General features: G+C 40.1%; 1 protein-coding gene across 3 annotated transcripts in view; it reads left to right on the forward strand.

The window, feature by feature from the left end:
* The first annotated feature begins 663 nt into the window (after window positions 1–663).
* The window catches only part of UBE2Q2 (ubiquitin conjugating enzyme E2 Q2), a 62,120-nt gene continuing 45,021 nt past the window's right edge, over window positions 664–17,762 (forward strand). The window contains exons 1-2 of one of the 3 annotated variants that reach the window (XM_001489739.7): window positions 664–1,218; window positions 13,322–13,423. In XM_001489739.7, the coding sequence (XP_001489789.3) occupies window positions 1,039–1,218; window positions 13,322–13,423 (282 nt within the window). In that variant the 5' untranslated portion in view covers window positions 664–1,038. The remainder of the gene's footprint in view (window positions 1,219–13,321; window positions 13,424–17,762) is intronic. The other 2 variants (XR_011425029.1, XM_005602881.4) reach the window with 2 other exon arrangements.

The raw sequence follows: 17,762 nt of genomic DNA on the forward strand, positions 1-17,762 counted from the left end.
GAGACGGTTATCTTAAGCTTGGGAAACAGGGCAAAACCTCAAGGCAGTTGAGAGAGAGAGAGAGAGAAAATGAATGTCTGAGTGAACAGAGGTAGTGGATAAGGGGAAGAATAAAATTATGGGAGGTGGGAGGGAGCGGCTGGCAGGGGCCGAATCATCATCTTCCGTAAAACGATGGTTCGAAAGCAGGGAGGGAGCAGAGTCCGGAGAGGTCTTGGCGGAAACTCAGGCTAGAGAAGTGGTGGCTCGGACTAGGTTGAGAGTAACGGAGATGAAGCTAGGTGGGCCAATTTCGGTCCAAAGTGCTGCCGGCAGCCCACAAGCCGGGGTCTCCCACCAGGGCCCCGCCTGAGTCAGGTGAGCGGGTGGCTCCCTCAGAGCCTGGGAAGGGGCCGCTCCCCGGGGCCGGCACTCACCCGCCGCCGCGCCGACGTGGCCGGAGCTATATGCTGCGCACGTGTCTGGCCCCAGGCGGGGAGTAGGGGCGCGCGGAGGCCTCTGGCTCTTCCCGGTGACCAGGGCCCGGGGCACCGGCTGGCTCTGAGCCTTGGGTCCGCGGGAGCGAGGAGGCGAGCAGATGAGCTGGGCGGAAGGGGCTGGGTCCCGGCGAGGAGGGGGCGGCCAGGCGGGGGCGCGCGCCAGCTACGTGCACGCGCCAGAACAGGGGCGCGCAGGGCGCGCCGGGGCGGGGAGGGGATGGGGGAGGGGATGGGGATGGGGGTGGGGTGGGGGCAGCCCTTTCCCAGGCGGTAGCGGGGGCGGTGTCGTTGTTGCCCTTTTAAGCCGCGGGGCCGACACCTCCTGCCGGTGGAGTCAGTTACAAAGGGAGCAGCCGCGCAGGCCGTCGCACAGCCGCCCGCCAAGGCCTCGGCGCCCCTCGCCATTTTCCAGCCGCGATCCGACCCAGGCCGCAGCGGCAGGGAGAGGCGGAGCCCCGGGAGCGCGGCCCGGGCCGTCCCCGCGGGGCGGTCGCGGCCGTGACGGCGGCTCTGGGCCCGGCTCCCCTTCCACACCCCTCCCGCCGGAGATGAGGGGAAGATGTCTGTGTCAGGGCTCAAGGCCGAGCTGAAGTTCCTGGCGTCCATTTTCGACAAGAACCACGAGCGATTCCGCATCGTCAGCTGGAAGCTGGACGAGCTGCACTGCCAGTTCCTGGTGCCGCCGCCAGGCAGCCCGCACTCGCCGCCGCCGCCGCTCACCCTACACTGCAACATCACGGTGAGGCGCCCAGGCGCAGCCCCGCTAGGGCCGGCGAGGGCAGAAACGGGGGCCCCGAGTCCCCGGACAAAGGGGAGCCTTCCCCGGAGAGGCCTCTCGGCCCCCCTTTCCCCGGCGAGGGGCCCGGGCCAGGCTCTGCGGCGACTGCGTGAGAGCGGGGTGGGAGGAGGCGGCCGGCGCGTTCTCCGGCTGTTCCCGCGGGGCTCGGCTTTGGGGCTGCTGGCCCCTCTCGGCCCCTGTCGCCGCTCCCCGAGGTGGGAGACGACGGCGGCCGGAGCCCTCGCCGGCTCGCCATGACAGCCCACAGCTGGCTTGCCCCAGGGTCGTGGCCGGGCGGCTCGGCTCTTGCTGCTGTTTGAGCCCCGGTGGCGACGGGGAAAGGCCGTCAAGTTTTAACGCCTCGTTCTTCTGTCAGGTTTCCCTGGTCCCGCTTATTCACCCAATTATCTTTTAAGTTTGTGTTTAAGGAAAAACGAACACTGGAAACTGACGCATGTGAGGAAAAAAAGTTTAGAATGCAGCCTCTGGTACTGTTCGAATTACCCCCTTCCTGCCGGCCTGGCCGTGCGCTAACGCGCTTCCCAAAGGCGCATTGTACCTCGGCTGCGGCAGGTGGCGTGGCGGGTGTCTGTCTAGGCAGCCCCTCCCGGCTGTGAGCCTTTAATGTCCGGAGCAGGGGATGGAGATACGTGCCCAAGTCTCCTGCCCAGAAAGACCATTTTATGTCACAAATCCGAAAAGACACTAAAGCTCACTCTTTGGTTTAAACTGAAAGGTCGTTAGAAACCCAAGGCTTGGTAAAATAACAAGTGTTAAATAAGTTTTTTCATAGAACTGTATAATGAGGCTGTTCATTGTGAAATTGATTTAGGGTATTGGTCCAAACTGCAGAATATACTCCTTATTGTATCAGGAGTCAAGATTGTAGTTTCATGTTTCTCTGTAAATACGGCTAAAACCAAGTCTGGCGTCAACTCCCTTGGGTTAAGTCAGTGGGCATTCAGGTGACTACAGTGTGCCTGGTACTCGGGAGTTTGCAAAGCCCTTGAAGTTCGGATAATTAACAATAAAATAGTTTTCAGAATATCTGGGGTAGTAGGTGTGTATTTCCTGGAAAAAACCCAAAAAACAAAACCTGAAAACCTGGTACAGTCAAGTGCTGTACTGAGGACAGAATTCACTTATTGAACATGTAAGTGTTCTATTCTAGGCGCTGGTTTTGCAGAACTGAGCAGAGTAGTCTTTGCTTTCAGAACTCAGTCTTCTTGGGAGAAGAGTTTTATACAACAAGGTGTGACCAAGTTCTATGGTATCATTATGAAAGCTGAAGACAGCAGTTAATTTTGACCGGGGCTGGGGGAGGGGTCGCTTCAAGGAAGGCTTTGAGGAGACGCTGACAGTGGAGTTGGGCTTTCACAGGTGCCTAGGCTTTTAGAAGGGAGTGAAAGGGCATTTCAGGCAAAGGAAGCTCTATCCAAAAGAGACACCAAAGCTTGAGAAAATGTGGTTTGCTTAGGAGTGGAGAAGTTATGATGAGACTTGAGAAGTCCAGGATATAGGCTGGTGAAGGAGATTTTCTACGAATAGGGAACAGAAAGTAGTAGTGAGCATGAGGTAGGTGATAATAAGGAGACCGGCTGGCCTGAGTGGTGATTATTCTGTTAGAAGATGGGGAAAAGGTAGAGCTAGTTAAAATGACAGGAGACTGAACTTGTAGTAAGCTGTGGAGAACTACTAAGTTAGTCAGGTAAGTTGGGAAAATGTGTTTGCTGTCCAGGACTAGGAGTCGTCGATGCTCTACTCTGGGTGGCATTAGAAAATGTGTGTGAGGTTCTGCTTATCCCAGTGGGGGTGGAGTGGTGGTGGTGTTGTGCTAGCATTTAGTGCCAAGGGTACAGGGATGCCAAACGTCTTATAACGTTCGGGCGGTCTGCCACAACAAAGAATTATCCCACCTCAAATGCCAACAGTGCCCCATCAAGAACCTTACTGGAGGCTGGTAGGAGTCTGCTGCACACAAAGATATTGAGTGATGACCTAGATTAGGAAATGAAACAAGAATGAATTAGAGACACCCAGCGAAGGGAGGTTTTGGTGGGGATTAGTATAATGGTAAAACTAGTAGAAACTATTCAAATTGAGATGCTAGTGAATTATGATAGACATTATCAGAAGATGAGTATCATGGTCGATGCTCAGTGGATAGAAATGTGTGTCAACTTTTTATTATGGAAAAACATCAAACATATACAAAAGTAGAATAGTGTGAAGAACTTCCATGTACCCAGCCTCAGCAATGAAACTTTTGGCCCATCTTATTTCATCTGTACTCCACTTTGGATTATTTTGATGCAGATTCCAGACATATGACTTCATCTGTAAAGTATTTCAGTGGGTATCTTTTAGATAAAGTCTTTTTAAGCATGGATGAGTGTTTTGATAAATCTACCTGGATTACTTATGTTGATGGTATTTTCTTAGAGAGGAAAGAGCAAGGAAAAAATGGGATTGGATTTCAAATGCCAGGACCTGTCTGCTGTGTTTGTGATTTGTAAATTATGTAGTAAATTGTAGAAAGAAATGTTTGACCTCTTCTTTAACTTTTCCCCTTATTCCTCAATTTTTTTGAGCTCTTCTACATGCCAGGCCCTGTCTTCTTCGTGTTTACCAAGAAGCAGCCTTATGCAGTTTCTGTAGGGATTGAGTAAATGGTACCTTACTAGTTGTTTACTTACATGCATGCATGCCAATTTCTGAATAATCCTCTAAAGATACTGAGTCCCCGTTTTTTTCAGGCTTCTGCATCAGCAGGTTTTCCCACATGGAATGTGCCCCTTTACCCTGTCCCCAATCTGTTTTTCCATGTTTGACCATCCCTCAAGGCTCTTCTGGTCATATTCAGTTCATGCTGATATCTATTTCCTCTTTCTCCCCTTCTGTAGTCCTTACTATTTACTGCTTTGGTTGTGTTTTCTTATCTTCTATTATAATAGTTTTGGATGTTTATTTTTTTTGTCTTTTTTTTTTTTTTTTGAGGAAGATTAGCCCTGAACTAACTACTGCCAATCCTCCTCTTTTTGCCGAGGAAGACTGGCCCTGATCTAACATCCATGCCCATCTTCTTCTACTTTGTATGTGGGACGCCTACCACAGCATGGCTTTTGCCAAGCAGTGCCAAGTCCAGATCCAGGATCTGAACCAGCGAACCCTGGGTCGCTGAAAAGCGGAATGTGCCAACTTAACCACTGTGCCACCGGGCTGGCCCCTAAGTCTTTTTTTTTATGGTGGCAGGGGGATACTATCTATAATTATGCTTTCCATCTTCCTTTCAGTAAATGCGCAGCAATTATTTGTTCTGTTGACTATCTGACCACCATTCTAGCTATATTCTGTTTGAACAAAAGTCTTACCTATCCTATAAGTTAACTGCTAGGGGTTTGTCAAAAGTGCAGAGATAACATCAAGAAAGTGTCATGGTGGGGCCTGCTGGTGGTACAGTGCTTAAGTGCACATGTTCCGCTTCGGTGGCCCGGTGTTCGCAGGTTTGGATCCCGGGTGCGGACATGGCACTGCTTGGCAAGCCATGCTGTGGTAGGCATCCCACATATAAAGTAGAGGAAGATGGGCACAGATGTTAGCTCAGGGCCAGTCTTCCTCGGCAAAAAGAGGAAGATTGGCAGCAGTTATCTCAGGGCTAATCTTCCTCAAAAAAAAAAAGAAAGAAAAAAGAAAGTGTCATGGATAGCGCATAAATATGTAAAAGGTCACTGAGGGTTTGATAGAAAATCTGTAATTTGACTTCAACTGCATAAGGAAAACAGTTTTTTTTTTTTTTTTAAAGATTGGCACCTGGGCTAACAACTTGTTGCCAATCTTCCTTTTTTTTTTTTTTAAAGATTGGCACCTGGGCTAACAACTGTTGCCAATCTTTTTTTTTTTTTTCCTTCTGCTTTATTTCCCCAAACCGCCCCTGTAAACAGTTGTATATCTTAGTTGCAGGTCCTTCTAATTGTGGGATATGGGACGCCGCCTCAGCGTGGCCTGATGAGCAGTGCCATGTCCGCGCCCAGGATCCGAACCCTGGGCTGCCACAGTGGAGCGTGCGAACTTAACCACTCGGCCACAGAGCCGGCCACTGTTTTTGTTTTTAAAGATTTTATTTTTCCTTTTTCTCCCCAAATCCCCCTGGTACATAGCTGTATACTTTAGTTGTGAGTCCTTCTAGTTGTGCCATGTGGGACACCACCACAGCATGGCCTGATGAGCAGTGCCATGTCCGTGCCCAGGGTTCGAACTGGCGAAACCCTGGGCTGCCGCAGCGGAGCATGTGAACTTAACCACTCAGCCGTGGGGCCGGGGCCTCAGAAGACAGTTTTAAAGAAATAAAAAAACCAACATTTTACTCTCTAGGCCAAGGGAATTGAGCTAAACTTTTTTCTCTTTTATAAATTCCTTCTAATCTTAAACATGAAGGGAAAAGAGTGCTATTTTGAACTTGGAGTCTTTTTTATTAGTTCTTTTCTGTGAACTCATGATATGAAAGATTGTCATGCAAACTTAAGTATTGTTTTTCCATTTTCGGTAAAGAGATCTAATTGCCAGTCAGTGGTAACAACCAGTTGTTACCATCACACCTAAAAGCAAAGCAGCTTGTTTTAATAACCTGTGCAGCCTTATTGGGAGCTAGTAAATGGCTTTTTTTAAGTCCTTTTGAAATATTTAACATAACTTGGCAACTCCATTACTCCTTTTCTGGACTTCTTGGTACCTGGGAACTCTTGGTAGGGAATCATTATCTTAGAGTGAAAATTCCCCCCCAGGAAGTAAATTAACTGGAAAACGAATAACAACTTCATATTTTATTATTTGTGTAGCATAAATCATTACTCTTTCTGCATGAGTGGCTATTTGCCAGGGGTTACTTATAGTAGAACCTTTTTTGTTTAGCTAATTAAATTTCTGTTCATCATTACCAAAAAGTCCCCAACCCCCCCAATAGCAAGATACTAAATTAAAAAATGTTAGAGCTCTTGAGTTTAGGAGAGAGAAAAAGATTTAGTCTTTACTTAGTTGAGACCTGAAGCACTTCTTTTGTTGTGTTTTTCTAAAAAATAGATACTACTTTTTGTGCTGCATGAGAGCATATATAGGAAAACTCTTTAGCAATGATAACGTTCTCTGCCAATATAAAAGTGATGTCATTGTGGCAGAATAACACTTTACAGGGCGTTCCTTGGAGATATTGCAGATTCAGTTCCAGACCACCACAATAAAGCGAATATTGCAATAAAGAGAGTCACACAAAGTTTTTGGTTTCCCAGTGCATACAAAAGTTATGTTTTCACTACACTGTAATCTGTTAAGTGTGCAGTAGCATTGTGTCTAAAAACAATGTACATACCTTAATTAAAAAATACTTTTTTGCTAAAAAATGCTAATATCATTCTATCCTTCAGTGAGTCATAGTCTTTTTGCTGGTGGAGGGTCTTGTAAAAAATGCAGTATCTGTGAAGCGCGGTAAAGCAAAGAGCAATAAAATGAGGTCTGCCTGTATTTTGAGAATGCTTTATAATAGCTTTTCATGGGAAATAAATCAGAGTTGATAATTTCTTAATTTTTCATATTTTTAGTCTTTACGCTGATAAAAAATAGCCCAGCCAAGGTTATACAAAGGAATGAAAAAACTTGACTAAAGAGCCCAAGATCTTTTCTTTGGTTTATCCTCCTGGGACAGATTACCTTTCCAAATTGAACTCCTAGAGAATCATTTGGAAATATCAGAACTGTCATGCTATGTACCTAAGTGGTACTTTCAGGCCAGAGGAATCATTGTTTTCATTCATCTGACTCATTTATAATATAGAGTCAAATTTCTAGCTGTTATCTATCCTCCCTCATCCCCATTTTTATGGCCTTCCTTGAAAGGAACAGATATATGAAGAGAAGACTTTGGTTTCCATTTTATGAATGGTGTATCCCTTAGTAGCTTGATTTTTTTGGTTAAACTTCCTTAGACCTGGAAAAGGGTAGTATTAGATAAATGTCAGCTAGTTCAAGGGTGGAGAATTGAATTGAAACAGCCGCTGCCAAATGTAAAGCATTACTAGAGAGCCAGAGTGATGAAGCCAGGGGTCTCTTTTTCCAAGGCTGTAGTAGTGTTCTGTCCTCTCTTCTAGAGATCGTTTTGAAGCAGACTCAGAACCAGGGAAACCATCCAGTGGTTTCTGCAGATTAGGTGGTTTGAATCCTCTTCAGCACTTTTGTTTTCTCTGCCTCAGTTTACTAGAATAATGTTTTGATTAGCTGTACTTTGCTACTCAGAATACTTAAGCATTTTTCCGATCACAGGGGTATGCATGCATTTTTCTTTTACAAAGTGTCACTGTTTTTGGTCTGCTTGGTGGACTCTGGTCACGTTAGATACTTAGTTGTTTACTTGTAAAATGACTAGCAAGGAGCAGTCTCTTTTTGGTAGCTTTTTTTATGTAAGAGTATTTAGAATTTTATTAAGGTACTGTATGGTAATTCTGTCAGTTTATTTCATTCTCCACCCCATATTTATTGAACAGCAAAGTGTGAAAGTAATGTGTCTCGTAACTGGTCTCCAGAAGAATTAGAAATGTTATACCTCTGAACCTTCAACAAGAAGTATTCCCATCAATTTTCAGATTGATGAAATTCTTGGAGATGGTCATGGTCTATCATTTGGAAAGATAACAGAAACTGAGTTATTCTGGCAGGTAGTTTTGCTGGCTGGTGCCTGATATAGAGGCATGCGTTGGTCTCTTAGTGGATTTATGTAGAAAACAGATATAGAAAGTTATGTCCTGAACAAAGCAGAAACTCTTTTTCTTAAGCAATGACAAGCAAAGAGGTTGGTTTGATTAAGCTTGAGTCGTGTTGTCTCAGTTTAGGACAGTGCAGCACAACATTTTATGGTGGTAATGGTAGTGGTGGTGAACTTGTTTGAAATTTGTCCACTCATGGTAACCTTTATGGTGGTGGTCACAGACAACTTCATCCTTCAAGCCTTAAAATCGCTATAAAACTATGAGTTGAATGGAGGAGAAACAAAGGTCCTGAATAGTTGGATACTTAGGTAATTGTTCTATATTTATTTAAGTGTAAAATTTTCATATCTGGTGAAAGAGAGCTGCGTTAGAAGCACTTCAAAGACTCATTGTAAGGAAAATTGCTTGAACTTAAATTGGGATTTTTGAGCAGCATCTAATGTTTAAAAATCGATACATCATGGGTCATTTTAAAGAGGAATAGTAAGGAAACTGTATTTTCAAGATACAAAGCTTAGTTGTTCACCTTGTCAAAATTATAAAGCTTGAAGTATATAAGAGATTGAAAGTGTTAATGGTTAGGTTTAAATATTGGTCATATTTTAGATCCCTTTCAAAACAAGCTGTCTTAAATATTACACTGAAGAAATCTTAAACATGATGTAGAGTTTGTGCTGAAGGTTCAGTTTCTAGAGGTAGTAAACAAGACATTCTTATAGTAAGAAGTCTAGAAACTAGGTAAGCAAATAACTTATTCCTCCACAATGTTTTTAATTATCATGTGTGATTCTGTTGCGTGACTATAGCATTGAGTCAGTTGTGTCTCCTGGTATTGGACATATAGGTGGTTTCTATTTTTTTTTCTATTTTAAATAGTGCTTTGAACATTAATAGCTAGAGCTAAATCCTTGTGCATATAGATAATGTTATTTGAAACTTTCCTAGACGTGATGGCTTTCCATTCTCATTGATGAATTGGTTTCTGGAGGTGTTGTAACAAATTATATTGTATAGGAACTTTTTTTTCTTCCAGGTAGCAGCTTTTATATTTATCAGATTGTTAAAAATGTTAGCAGGTGTGCAGTGAAATGGACATTCTCACAGTCAAGGCTGAAAGTATACATATCTGTGACCCTCTAGCAAACAATTTGGTTCACATAACTCTCTCTTGGCAAGATAAACGCCAGCTATCCCAGGCTGGCTAACATCGTCCTTGTGACTCCAGATCTCCCAGAAAGAGAGCTCTAGTCCCAGAGAAGACCCAGATTTGCTTGGCTTAGCCCATGTGAGTAATCACATAGCCTCTCCCAGCTAATCCCTGGGAATGGGATGGATGGGCTGATAGAGACCTGTGACCAGGTTTTGGGTCAACGGAGGCAAGGAGGAAGATGGGAAGGACGTAGGAAAACTAGCCCCAGTGGAACCACATAGGTTAATATAGAATGCTGAAGAGATGTTTCTTCCAAGGAAGAAATTCTGAAAGTGGGGAGGAAAAGAGAGTGAAAAAGGCAGTAGTTCTCCAAGTTTTTAGAGTCAAGACTCCTTTACACTATTCAAAATGTATTGAGGGCCCAAGGAGCTTTTGTTTATGTAAATTATTTATTGATATTTGTCATTAGAAATTAAATATTTAACATACTAATTCATTAAACTCGTTACATGTTAATGTTTTAATGAAATATGACCATATTTCCTAAACCAAAAAGTTTCAGTGAGAGTAAAACTAGTGGCACAATTTTACATTTTTCATAAATCTCTGATGTCTGGTCTGTCATTTGCTTCTACGTTCAGTCTGTTGTGATATGTTGTATTGGTTGAAATAATATGAAGAAAACCCAGCCTCGTACAGATATTTGGTTGGAAAAAGGAGGAATATTTGAATAACTATTTTAGGTAATTGTGGATATTCTTTATGGACACTCTCCCAAAACTTGGTCTTTCTTGAAATTTGAATGAATCTTTTACCCTTGCACAATATTATAACATCTTGCGCTGGTCATGGAAAATGTTGGTTCACTGAAAGTTTCTAAATATTGGTACATTTCCTTATGTAACATGAAAACATTATATTCATTAACATCACCATCAACCTCATCAGAATACTCTTGAGAAGCTGTCAAGCTCACAGTTCGTGGATACAGGTTTTCAAAAATTCTAATTTTGTTTGAAAGCTTGAGTTTTATTATTGGCGATAAATACTGTCCTTTATTTTCCTTGAAATGACAGGCTCTCATCATTCATTTTCGAGAAAACATCTGTCAAAAACTCAAGTTGGAATAACAACCGTTGTTTGTCAGTCATTCTTTCAAGTAAAAATGGTGTTCCGTTAAGGTATTGGTTCAGTTCACAACTAGTCACACAAGTGCTTTTCTCAGGTGTTCTGTAGGAGTGCTCGTGTGCTTCTCATTTTATCACTTGCAATATTAAAAAGACATATGTAAGGATAGAGATTTAGTAAAATAACTTCTACTGCTTCATCACAGGCATTCTGAAGTGAATGGTGGCAGTTTTATCCACCGTTGTATTTGTACCATTAGTGCAAATGTCACTACAGTGAAAACAATTAATATCTTAATATTCCTGTAGAAATAGTTTGGACCTAGGGGATCTGAGGGCCTCTATTTGAAAACTGTTGTCATAGTTGCTTAGACCTACTATATATCCTATCTTCTCATGTGCTGTGTTAGAAAAACACGTCATAGATAGTAACTCGTTTCAGTAATTTTTTTTTTTTTCAATTCTCATAATCTGGTTTTGAGGGGTTTTAGTCCAGAGCAACAAATTCAGATGTTTTATTTTGCTTATGCAGAAGCTTACTAGACAAACTCTAATCTACATGGTGAAGTTCTAAATTTAGGTTTTTTTTTTTAAAGACTAAAGAAAATACAAAACTAAAACAATAAAAATAATCTAGATGGTATGTTCCCAAACTAGGCTGAAGAATTTGAAGAAGCAAATGCAGTACTCAATAAGTACCTTTCTTTAAGAACAGGATTAATTTTGGAGACAGTTACCTTTTAGCTTGTAAAGAGGTTTGGGACACAGTAAGAGAAGATGAGCATACAAAAGTAAACCAGTACTGAATAGATATAATGATGTCCTACTTCAATACAATATTTTTTTTCCTTAAAGAATGTTTGGTAAAATGCTTTAAAAATATTCAGTTTCTGAGGCCTCAGCTGTATTATAATTGAGATTATAGTTCTCAAAGCAATACTTCTTTAAAAATGTGTTTCTGCAAAATTCTTTTTTCATAGTTCTACAGCTAATATCTAATAATGTCTTTTCCCTGATTTATAATAGAAAATTACAAGTGAACAGAGTAAATGTCTATTAGTAGGTGAAAGCATGTATGCTTAGTTTGTTAACTTTTTAAAATCAACACATGTGCTTTTAAAAATGTATATGTAGTAATAGCATTTCTTGGCAGTTCTCAGTTTGTGTGATGGAATAAAATATTGGAGTTTTATGGTGTTTGAATTAGTTATCTATTGCTGTGTAACAAACTTAGCATCATACGGCAACAAACATTATCTCACAGTTTCTGTGCGTCAGGATCTGCACGGCTTACGTGGGTCCCCTGGCTCAGGGTCTCTCACAAGGCAGTAAAGGTGTGGGCTGATGCTGCAGGCGTCTCCAGGCTGGCCTGGGAGAGAATCTGCCTCCAAGTTCATTCACATAGTTGTTAGTAGGATTCATCTCCTCACAGGCTGTTGGTCTGAGGGCCTCAGTTTCTAGCTGGCTATTGGTCAGAGGCCTCTCTCAATCCCTTGCCATGTGGATGTGGGCCTCTCTATAGGGAGCTGGTTTCCATCAGAAGGATCAAATGAAAGGGCAGGAGAGGGTGAACAAGAAATTAATTCTCATCTTTTTGTAACCTAATCTTAGTGGCGACATCCTGTTACTTTTGCCTGTATTCTGTTAGAAGTGAGTCATTAGGTAGGTCAGGGAGTTATACAAGGGTGTGAATACCAGGAGGTTAGGATTATTGGGGCCAGTTTAGAGGCAGCCTACTACAGTGTTCAAGAACATCATTGACTATACAAGAATTCCTGTCTCAAAGCCCAACTCCTGTGGCAAGGGAAAGCTGAATGTAGCCCTATGGTAGCTATGTGGCTGTTTATTTTGCCTTCTAACACCTGCCATATTTAAGAAGTAATCTTAACCTCATTTAAGAAATCTGTTCCTTTAGAAACTCTGTCCCTCCCTATAATCTAAGAAGGGATGAAAAAAAGGCAACATTAAATGGGATTGATTTTAGGGTCAATTGTCTAATGGAGAAAAGTCTCTAAACGTAACTTCTATAAAGACAGTGCTCAGAAAGCAAAAGTATAGTGAGTAGAAGATTTTTAAAAATCATTTTTAGCATTTGTAAGGATTTAAAAACATGTGCCTAGATCTGTACTCCTTTGCTTTATTTTAAAAATTCAGACTTAGAGTTCATCTAGGTAAAGTTTAGAAATGTAGCTTTATTATATTAAAAGGCAAAAGTAGTATGGTTTAAATCTATAGACTGTACTTCAAGGTTGGAGTTTTTTTTTTTTTTTTTATTTGTTTTGGCTTTTTGAGGGATTTATTGTGATTCTGGATTTTAAAGCCCTTAAAAAATGTTAAAGCGGGAGAATCCAGGCCATGATAGACCCATTTTTTGTAAAGAAAGGAAACTCATCTTCCTTGGTGCTTGAATACCATTTTTTTCTGCTTTTGATAAAACATAACTTTTGTAGTGTATTCTGTGTTGTTTGTTTTAAATCATACTGCTTACTGGGTAAAGTCCTTTTTTTGTTTGTTGTTAAACTTATAAATTATGTAACATGGAGCAGGCAAGATTAAACAGTAAAACTTTGTTGATTTTATTTTTAATCTATAAAAATAAATTTGTTTCTACACGCATAGATTTTTTTTCTTTTTCTTTTGGTGAGGAAGATTGGCCCTGAGCTAAAATCTGTTGCCAGTCTTCCTCTTTTTTTCCCCTCTCCAACGCTCCCCAGTGTATAGTTGTATATCCTAGTTGTAGGTTCTTCTAGTTCTTCTATGTGGGACATTGCCACAGCATGGCTTGATGAGTGGTACCAGGTCCACGCCCAGGTTCCAAACCATCAAATCCCAGGCCACCAAAGCAGAGCACACAAACTTAACCACTCGGCTGTGGAGCTGGCCCCTGCACACACAACATTTTAGTGTGTCACTTTTCTTCCCCCTGATATGTTTTGCTTAAATCCATGATCATCTTGCCATTTAGTGGTATGATTTAATTCATATCCAGGTTAGTCTGTATGTAAATATGTTTAACATAGATGTCTCTGTAACAGGAATCCTATCCATCTTCTTCACCAATATGGTTTGTGGACTCTGATGACCCAAATCTGACGTCAGTTCTGGAACGTCTAGAAGATACTAAGAACAACAATTCGGTGAGAAAATAAGCCATGCTATTTTCTTTTTCATCTCATGAACATTATATATAGAACTTAAGTGTTAAGAGGGAATATGATATAAAAGCCTGATTAATGATTATTTGATAATCTTAGGGGAGCTAAAGACCAGGTTATTTTTTTTTTTTTATTCCTTCAAATTCTGTTTACTGCTTGGTTTCTCTTTTTTATTCCTCGTAGGTATAGTCTTAATTTAGATCAGGAATTAGGTGGGCTCTTTTCCGTGAATTCTAACCGTTAAACCAAGCAAGCATTTTTGGTAGGGACCACTAGCCAAAATGGGAATCAGAAAAAGGGGAAAAGACTAAGGTAATGTGAAGGGAAGGGAAATAATGATAGATTGACAACATGCTAGTGTTTAGGGAATTGCTTTTTCTATCGATAGTCTGTATAACTCTGCAGTAAAAGCCAAAGGTATGCAAATGAAAACTTTTTTTAATATATAAAGAAATGTAACTTTTCATATTACAAAAGTTTTAAAAACCTGTTTTCTTTGATTATAAAAGTAATAAATGACCATTGTGAGAGAACTAGTAAAATTTAAAAAAAGCAAAAAAAAAAAAAAAAAAGGAAAATAGAAATATTCTATAATTTCTTTACCTGATAACCATTGTTGACATGATGGCTATTTTCTATTAGTATTTTTTTTCCCTTGCTAGTAAAATACATATACTCTTATGTTTAAATAGTTGAGGTCATATTCTTCATAGTTTTATATCCTTTTTTAAAGTTAACATTATTGTGTTTTTCCATGATGTCGTAAAGTCCTTATAGAAAAATATCCATCATTATTTACAGGTGATGTGATTCGTTTACCTAGTAAAAAAAAATCTGAAGGAATCCACTGAAAAAATAATTTTTTAAGATGACTGGTTAAAATCTCCATTATATAAAAATCCATGGTTTTCCCAAATATTCACTATAATCAAATAGAAAATATAGTAGAAAAGTATTTTGTTGACAAATTACAACTAAATTTTAAAAAATTAAGTACTTAGGAATAAACTCAGATGTACAGGTTTTGTATCAAGAAAACTACAAAAATTTGCTGAGTGGAATAAACGACTTGACTCCTGTGTTCCTAGATGGGCAGATTTCATATTATAAATATGTCAGTTAAATGTTATAAATACAGCTTCATGTTAGTTTATAAATTGAATGCAATTCCAGTAAAAATCCCAAGAGACTTATTTTTAGAACTTGACAAAACGCCTCTAAAGTTTGTTTTGAAGAGTAAATAATGAAAAATAATGAAATTAGAAAAAAGGTAGAGAGACTTGCCCAACCAGATATTAGATAAAATAAAATACTGAGTACTGGCACTGGGCTGGACAGATAAAAGTAATAGAAGTTTAGAAACAGAATCATGCAGTTGAGAAATTAGAATAAGTTAAATTGAGTTAAAATACTCAATAAGGAAAGAATAGATTATTCTATTAATAGTATTGGGAGAACTGACCGTTTGGGGAAATTAGAGTCTTATCTCAGATTTTTGGCAAAATAAGTTATGGGTAGTTTAAACACTTCTATTCTTGAGATTAAGAACAGAAGAATAGCAGTTTAAAGAGTATTTTAAGAGTAAAGGCTAGTCTGGAGAGCCATGAAGGTTAGAGCTAAAAATTAAAAGCTAGGCGGACACATGTTTACATCTCTGGCATTGGGGCAGTTGGGTGACAGGACAGGGAAGGAGTGGTAGACATAGCCCCTTACTGCTGCCTCCTTTTAGAAGACTGCCTCTAAAGATCTGAAGGTATAAGTTTTGTAACAGTAGAAATGAGTGGGGTTTTGTTTTTCAGTGTCTAAAACATCAACAAATGCTCATCAAGTAAAATGGCAGAATATAGAACTGGGCCTAATTTTATAAAAAAGTAAATATATTTACATAAAAGAATATCAAAATTTACCCTTCACTCTTCTTATAGTCTCTGCCAGTTACCCCATAACTGAGTTTCTTGACAGAATAAGCTATATTTCCTTACCTTTAATTTACTTAATTCATTATAATTTTGATTCTGCCTTCATTCTTGCACTAAAATTTTTTCTCTCTAGTTGCCAAATTCAGTGACTCCTTCTTTAGTTCTAAAGTTGACCTCTCTGCAGCATTTTGATACTGTTAAATGTTCCCTTGTTGACACTTGCCTCCATTCAACAAACGTTTATTACTTCATGTCCACCAGTAAAGAGCTAGTTAAATAAAAATTACCATGTATAGTTTTATGATAGAATATTAGGTTATAGTTAGAAAGAATGCAGCCACTCTTTCCATAAGAGCACATATAGCTTTCCAAGATATGCTAAGTGAAAAGCAAGGCATAGAATATTATCTGTAATATGGCCCCTTTTGTATACAGTGTTGTAAAAAATCTGTATCTATGCTTGTTTATACATACTTTTTTTCCCCTGGATGGATACAGGAAACTGTTAGTAGTAAAACACAGGAAAGTAATTTTTAAAGAATTGACTGGCTTCTATGCTAGGCTCTGTGATATGTAGTGGGTATAAAAGGCAAGTTGTATCCCTCTCTTCTGGGAACTGATAATCTTTTGAGGACTTCCATCAGGTCACTGTCTCCTCTTTTTATCTCTTATTACCCTGCCTTGGTCTCTGAGCTCTTCTTCCTTACTTGGCCTCTTTCTTCTCATTCTGTGTTTTCTCTGAGTAGTCTCTTCTACTCCTATTACTTAAATCATGGCTTATATTCCAGGATCCTAAATCTGTATCTCTAGCTGAAATTTATCTCCTGAGTTTCGAACCCATACATCTGTTTACATATCACAGTAAATCCGTGGAATCCCACTTGGATGTGCCATGGCTATTCAAAATGATTACATCTAAATTTGAACTCATCTGCCTCCCAGCACTCCCACCACCCCCATCATGTTTCCCCTCAGTAATTCTCTTTGTGCTTGGGGCAAAATGAAATAGTGAAACTTGGCAACCATGCCTGAACTGGGGAACTATCTTAGAGTTCTTTTTTATACCAATGTTTCCTGTCTCCCCAAAACTATCTAGTAAGTTTCTAAGACCTGTCCATTTACCTTCTAAATATTCCTGAATCCTTCCACATGATCTCAGTTTCTTCTCCCATCCCTCGAACATCTTTTTTTGGGACGCATAAAGTTGAAATTCCTGGAAGATATACCACCGTTTTTCTTGTTGCTTGGTCTGACTCTACCACACTGCTGTGTCTCCCACAGGACTCCTGGAGCTCTTTCTGTGCTAGGTGTTGGAGTGTCCGAGTCTGTGTCCAGGTCACCCTGCCTCATGCTTATTATGTACTTAGCACAAAACAGAGCTTATTGGTCCAAAGATCCAAAATGGGACTTCACTGCCTTTTAAGCTTGAGGAGATTTTTCGATCCTAATTTACTGCTGAACTTTTCTCATTTCTGCTTGCTCCATTGTACACTTTGGAAAGACTTGTTCTTGGCTTTGTTTAACCCATTCTAATCCTATGTGTGTTTTCTTAGTCTTTCATAAACCTGCTTCTTTCTGTTCATCCCTTTTCTTGGTCAGACATCCAGGGAACTATTTCTGCCCAAGTAAAGTAAGCTGCCTTACTAGCTCCAAGTAAAGTCTGCTGAGTATTAACCATTCTACTTCAACCATAATTGCTAAACTTACACGTTGAAACAATTTTTTAAACAATGAAAAACGTGTTTGTGCACATAATTTACCTTGCTTACTTGCTTAGAGTAAATATGCTTACAAAACAGTCTGGTTTTAAAAATGGAAACTTAATAAGTTATACTTGCAGTTTCCCTGGTGGGTTTCTTTTTGGAGAAACACTTAGCCTACTAAATGCCAAGTGTTTTCACAGAAGATTTCATTTAATCTTTACCATTTTGAGAAGGTTTTAATTTCCTTGTTTTACAGATGGGGAGACTCAAACTCAGGGAGTTAGATGCTGTATCCAAGGTCATCTTGATTCCAAGGCTCTGTCTACTAGACCCCATTTGCCTCTGTACTTTTAAATGAATATGACTGTGGAATATACAATTTTGTAACGCATGTGAAACAACACTGCCTCTATTCTTTGTAGCCTCATTAATGTATTAACGTACTCTTGTCTGAAGTTGTAAGTTTTTAAGAAAAGAAGTTAATAACTGAAAATTGGGCAATATCTGGAGCTCCCCTTCCTCTGCCTTTTTGTTGATGTCATTTTGCTAGGTATCAGTTGTAGGGATTACACTCAAACCATAGTAACTTTCTTATATCTTTTACTAGCAGTCCCTAAAAATATTTTTTAAAGAATGTTATTTTATCTGTAGTCTGCAATTGAGCAGTAACAAACTTTTTTCATTTCCTGCTGGATTGGA

The sequence above is a fragment of the Equus caballus genome, chromosome 1, assembly GCF_041296265.1.
Source record: "Equus caballus isolate H_3958 breed thoroughbred chromosome 1, TB-T2T, whole genome shotgun sequence".
In the NCBI taxonomy this organism is placed as follows: domain Eukaryota; kingdom Metazoa; phylum Chordata; class Mammalia; order Perissodactyla; family Equidae; genus Equus; species Equus caballus.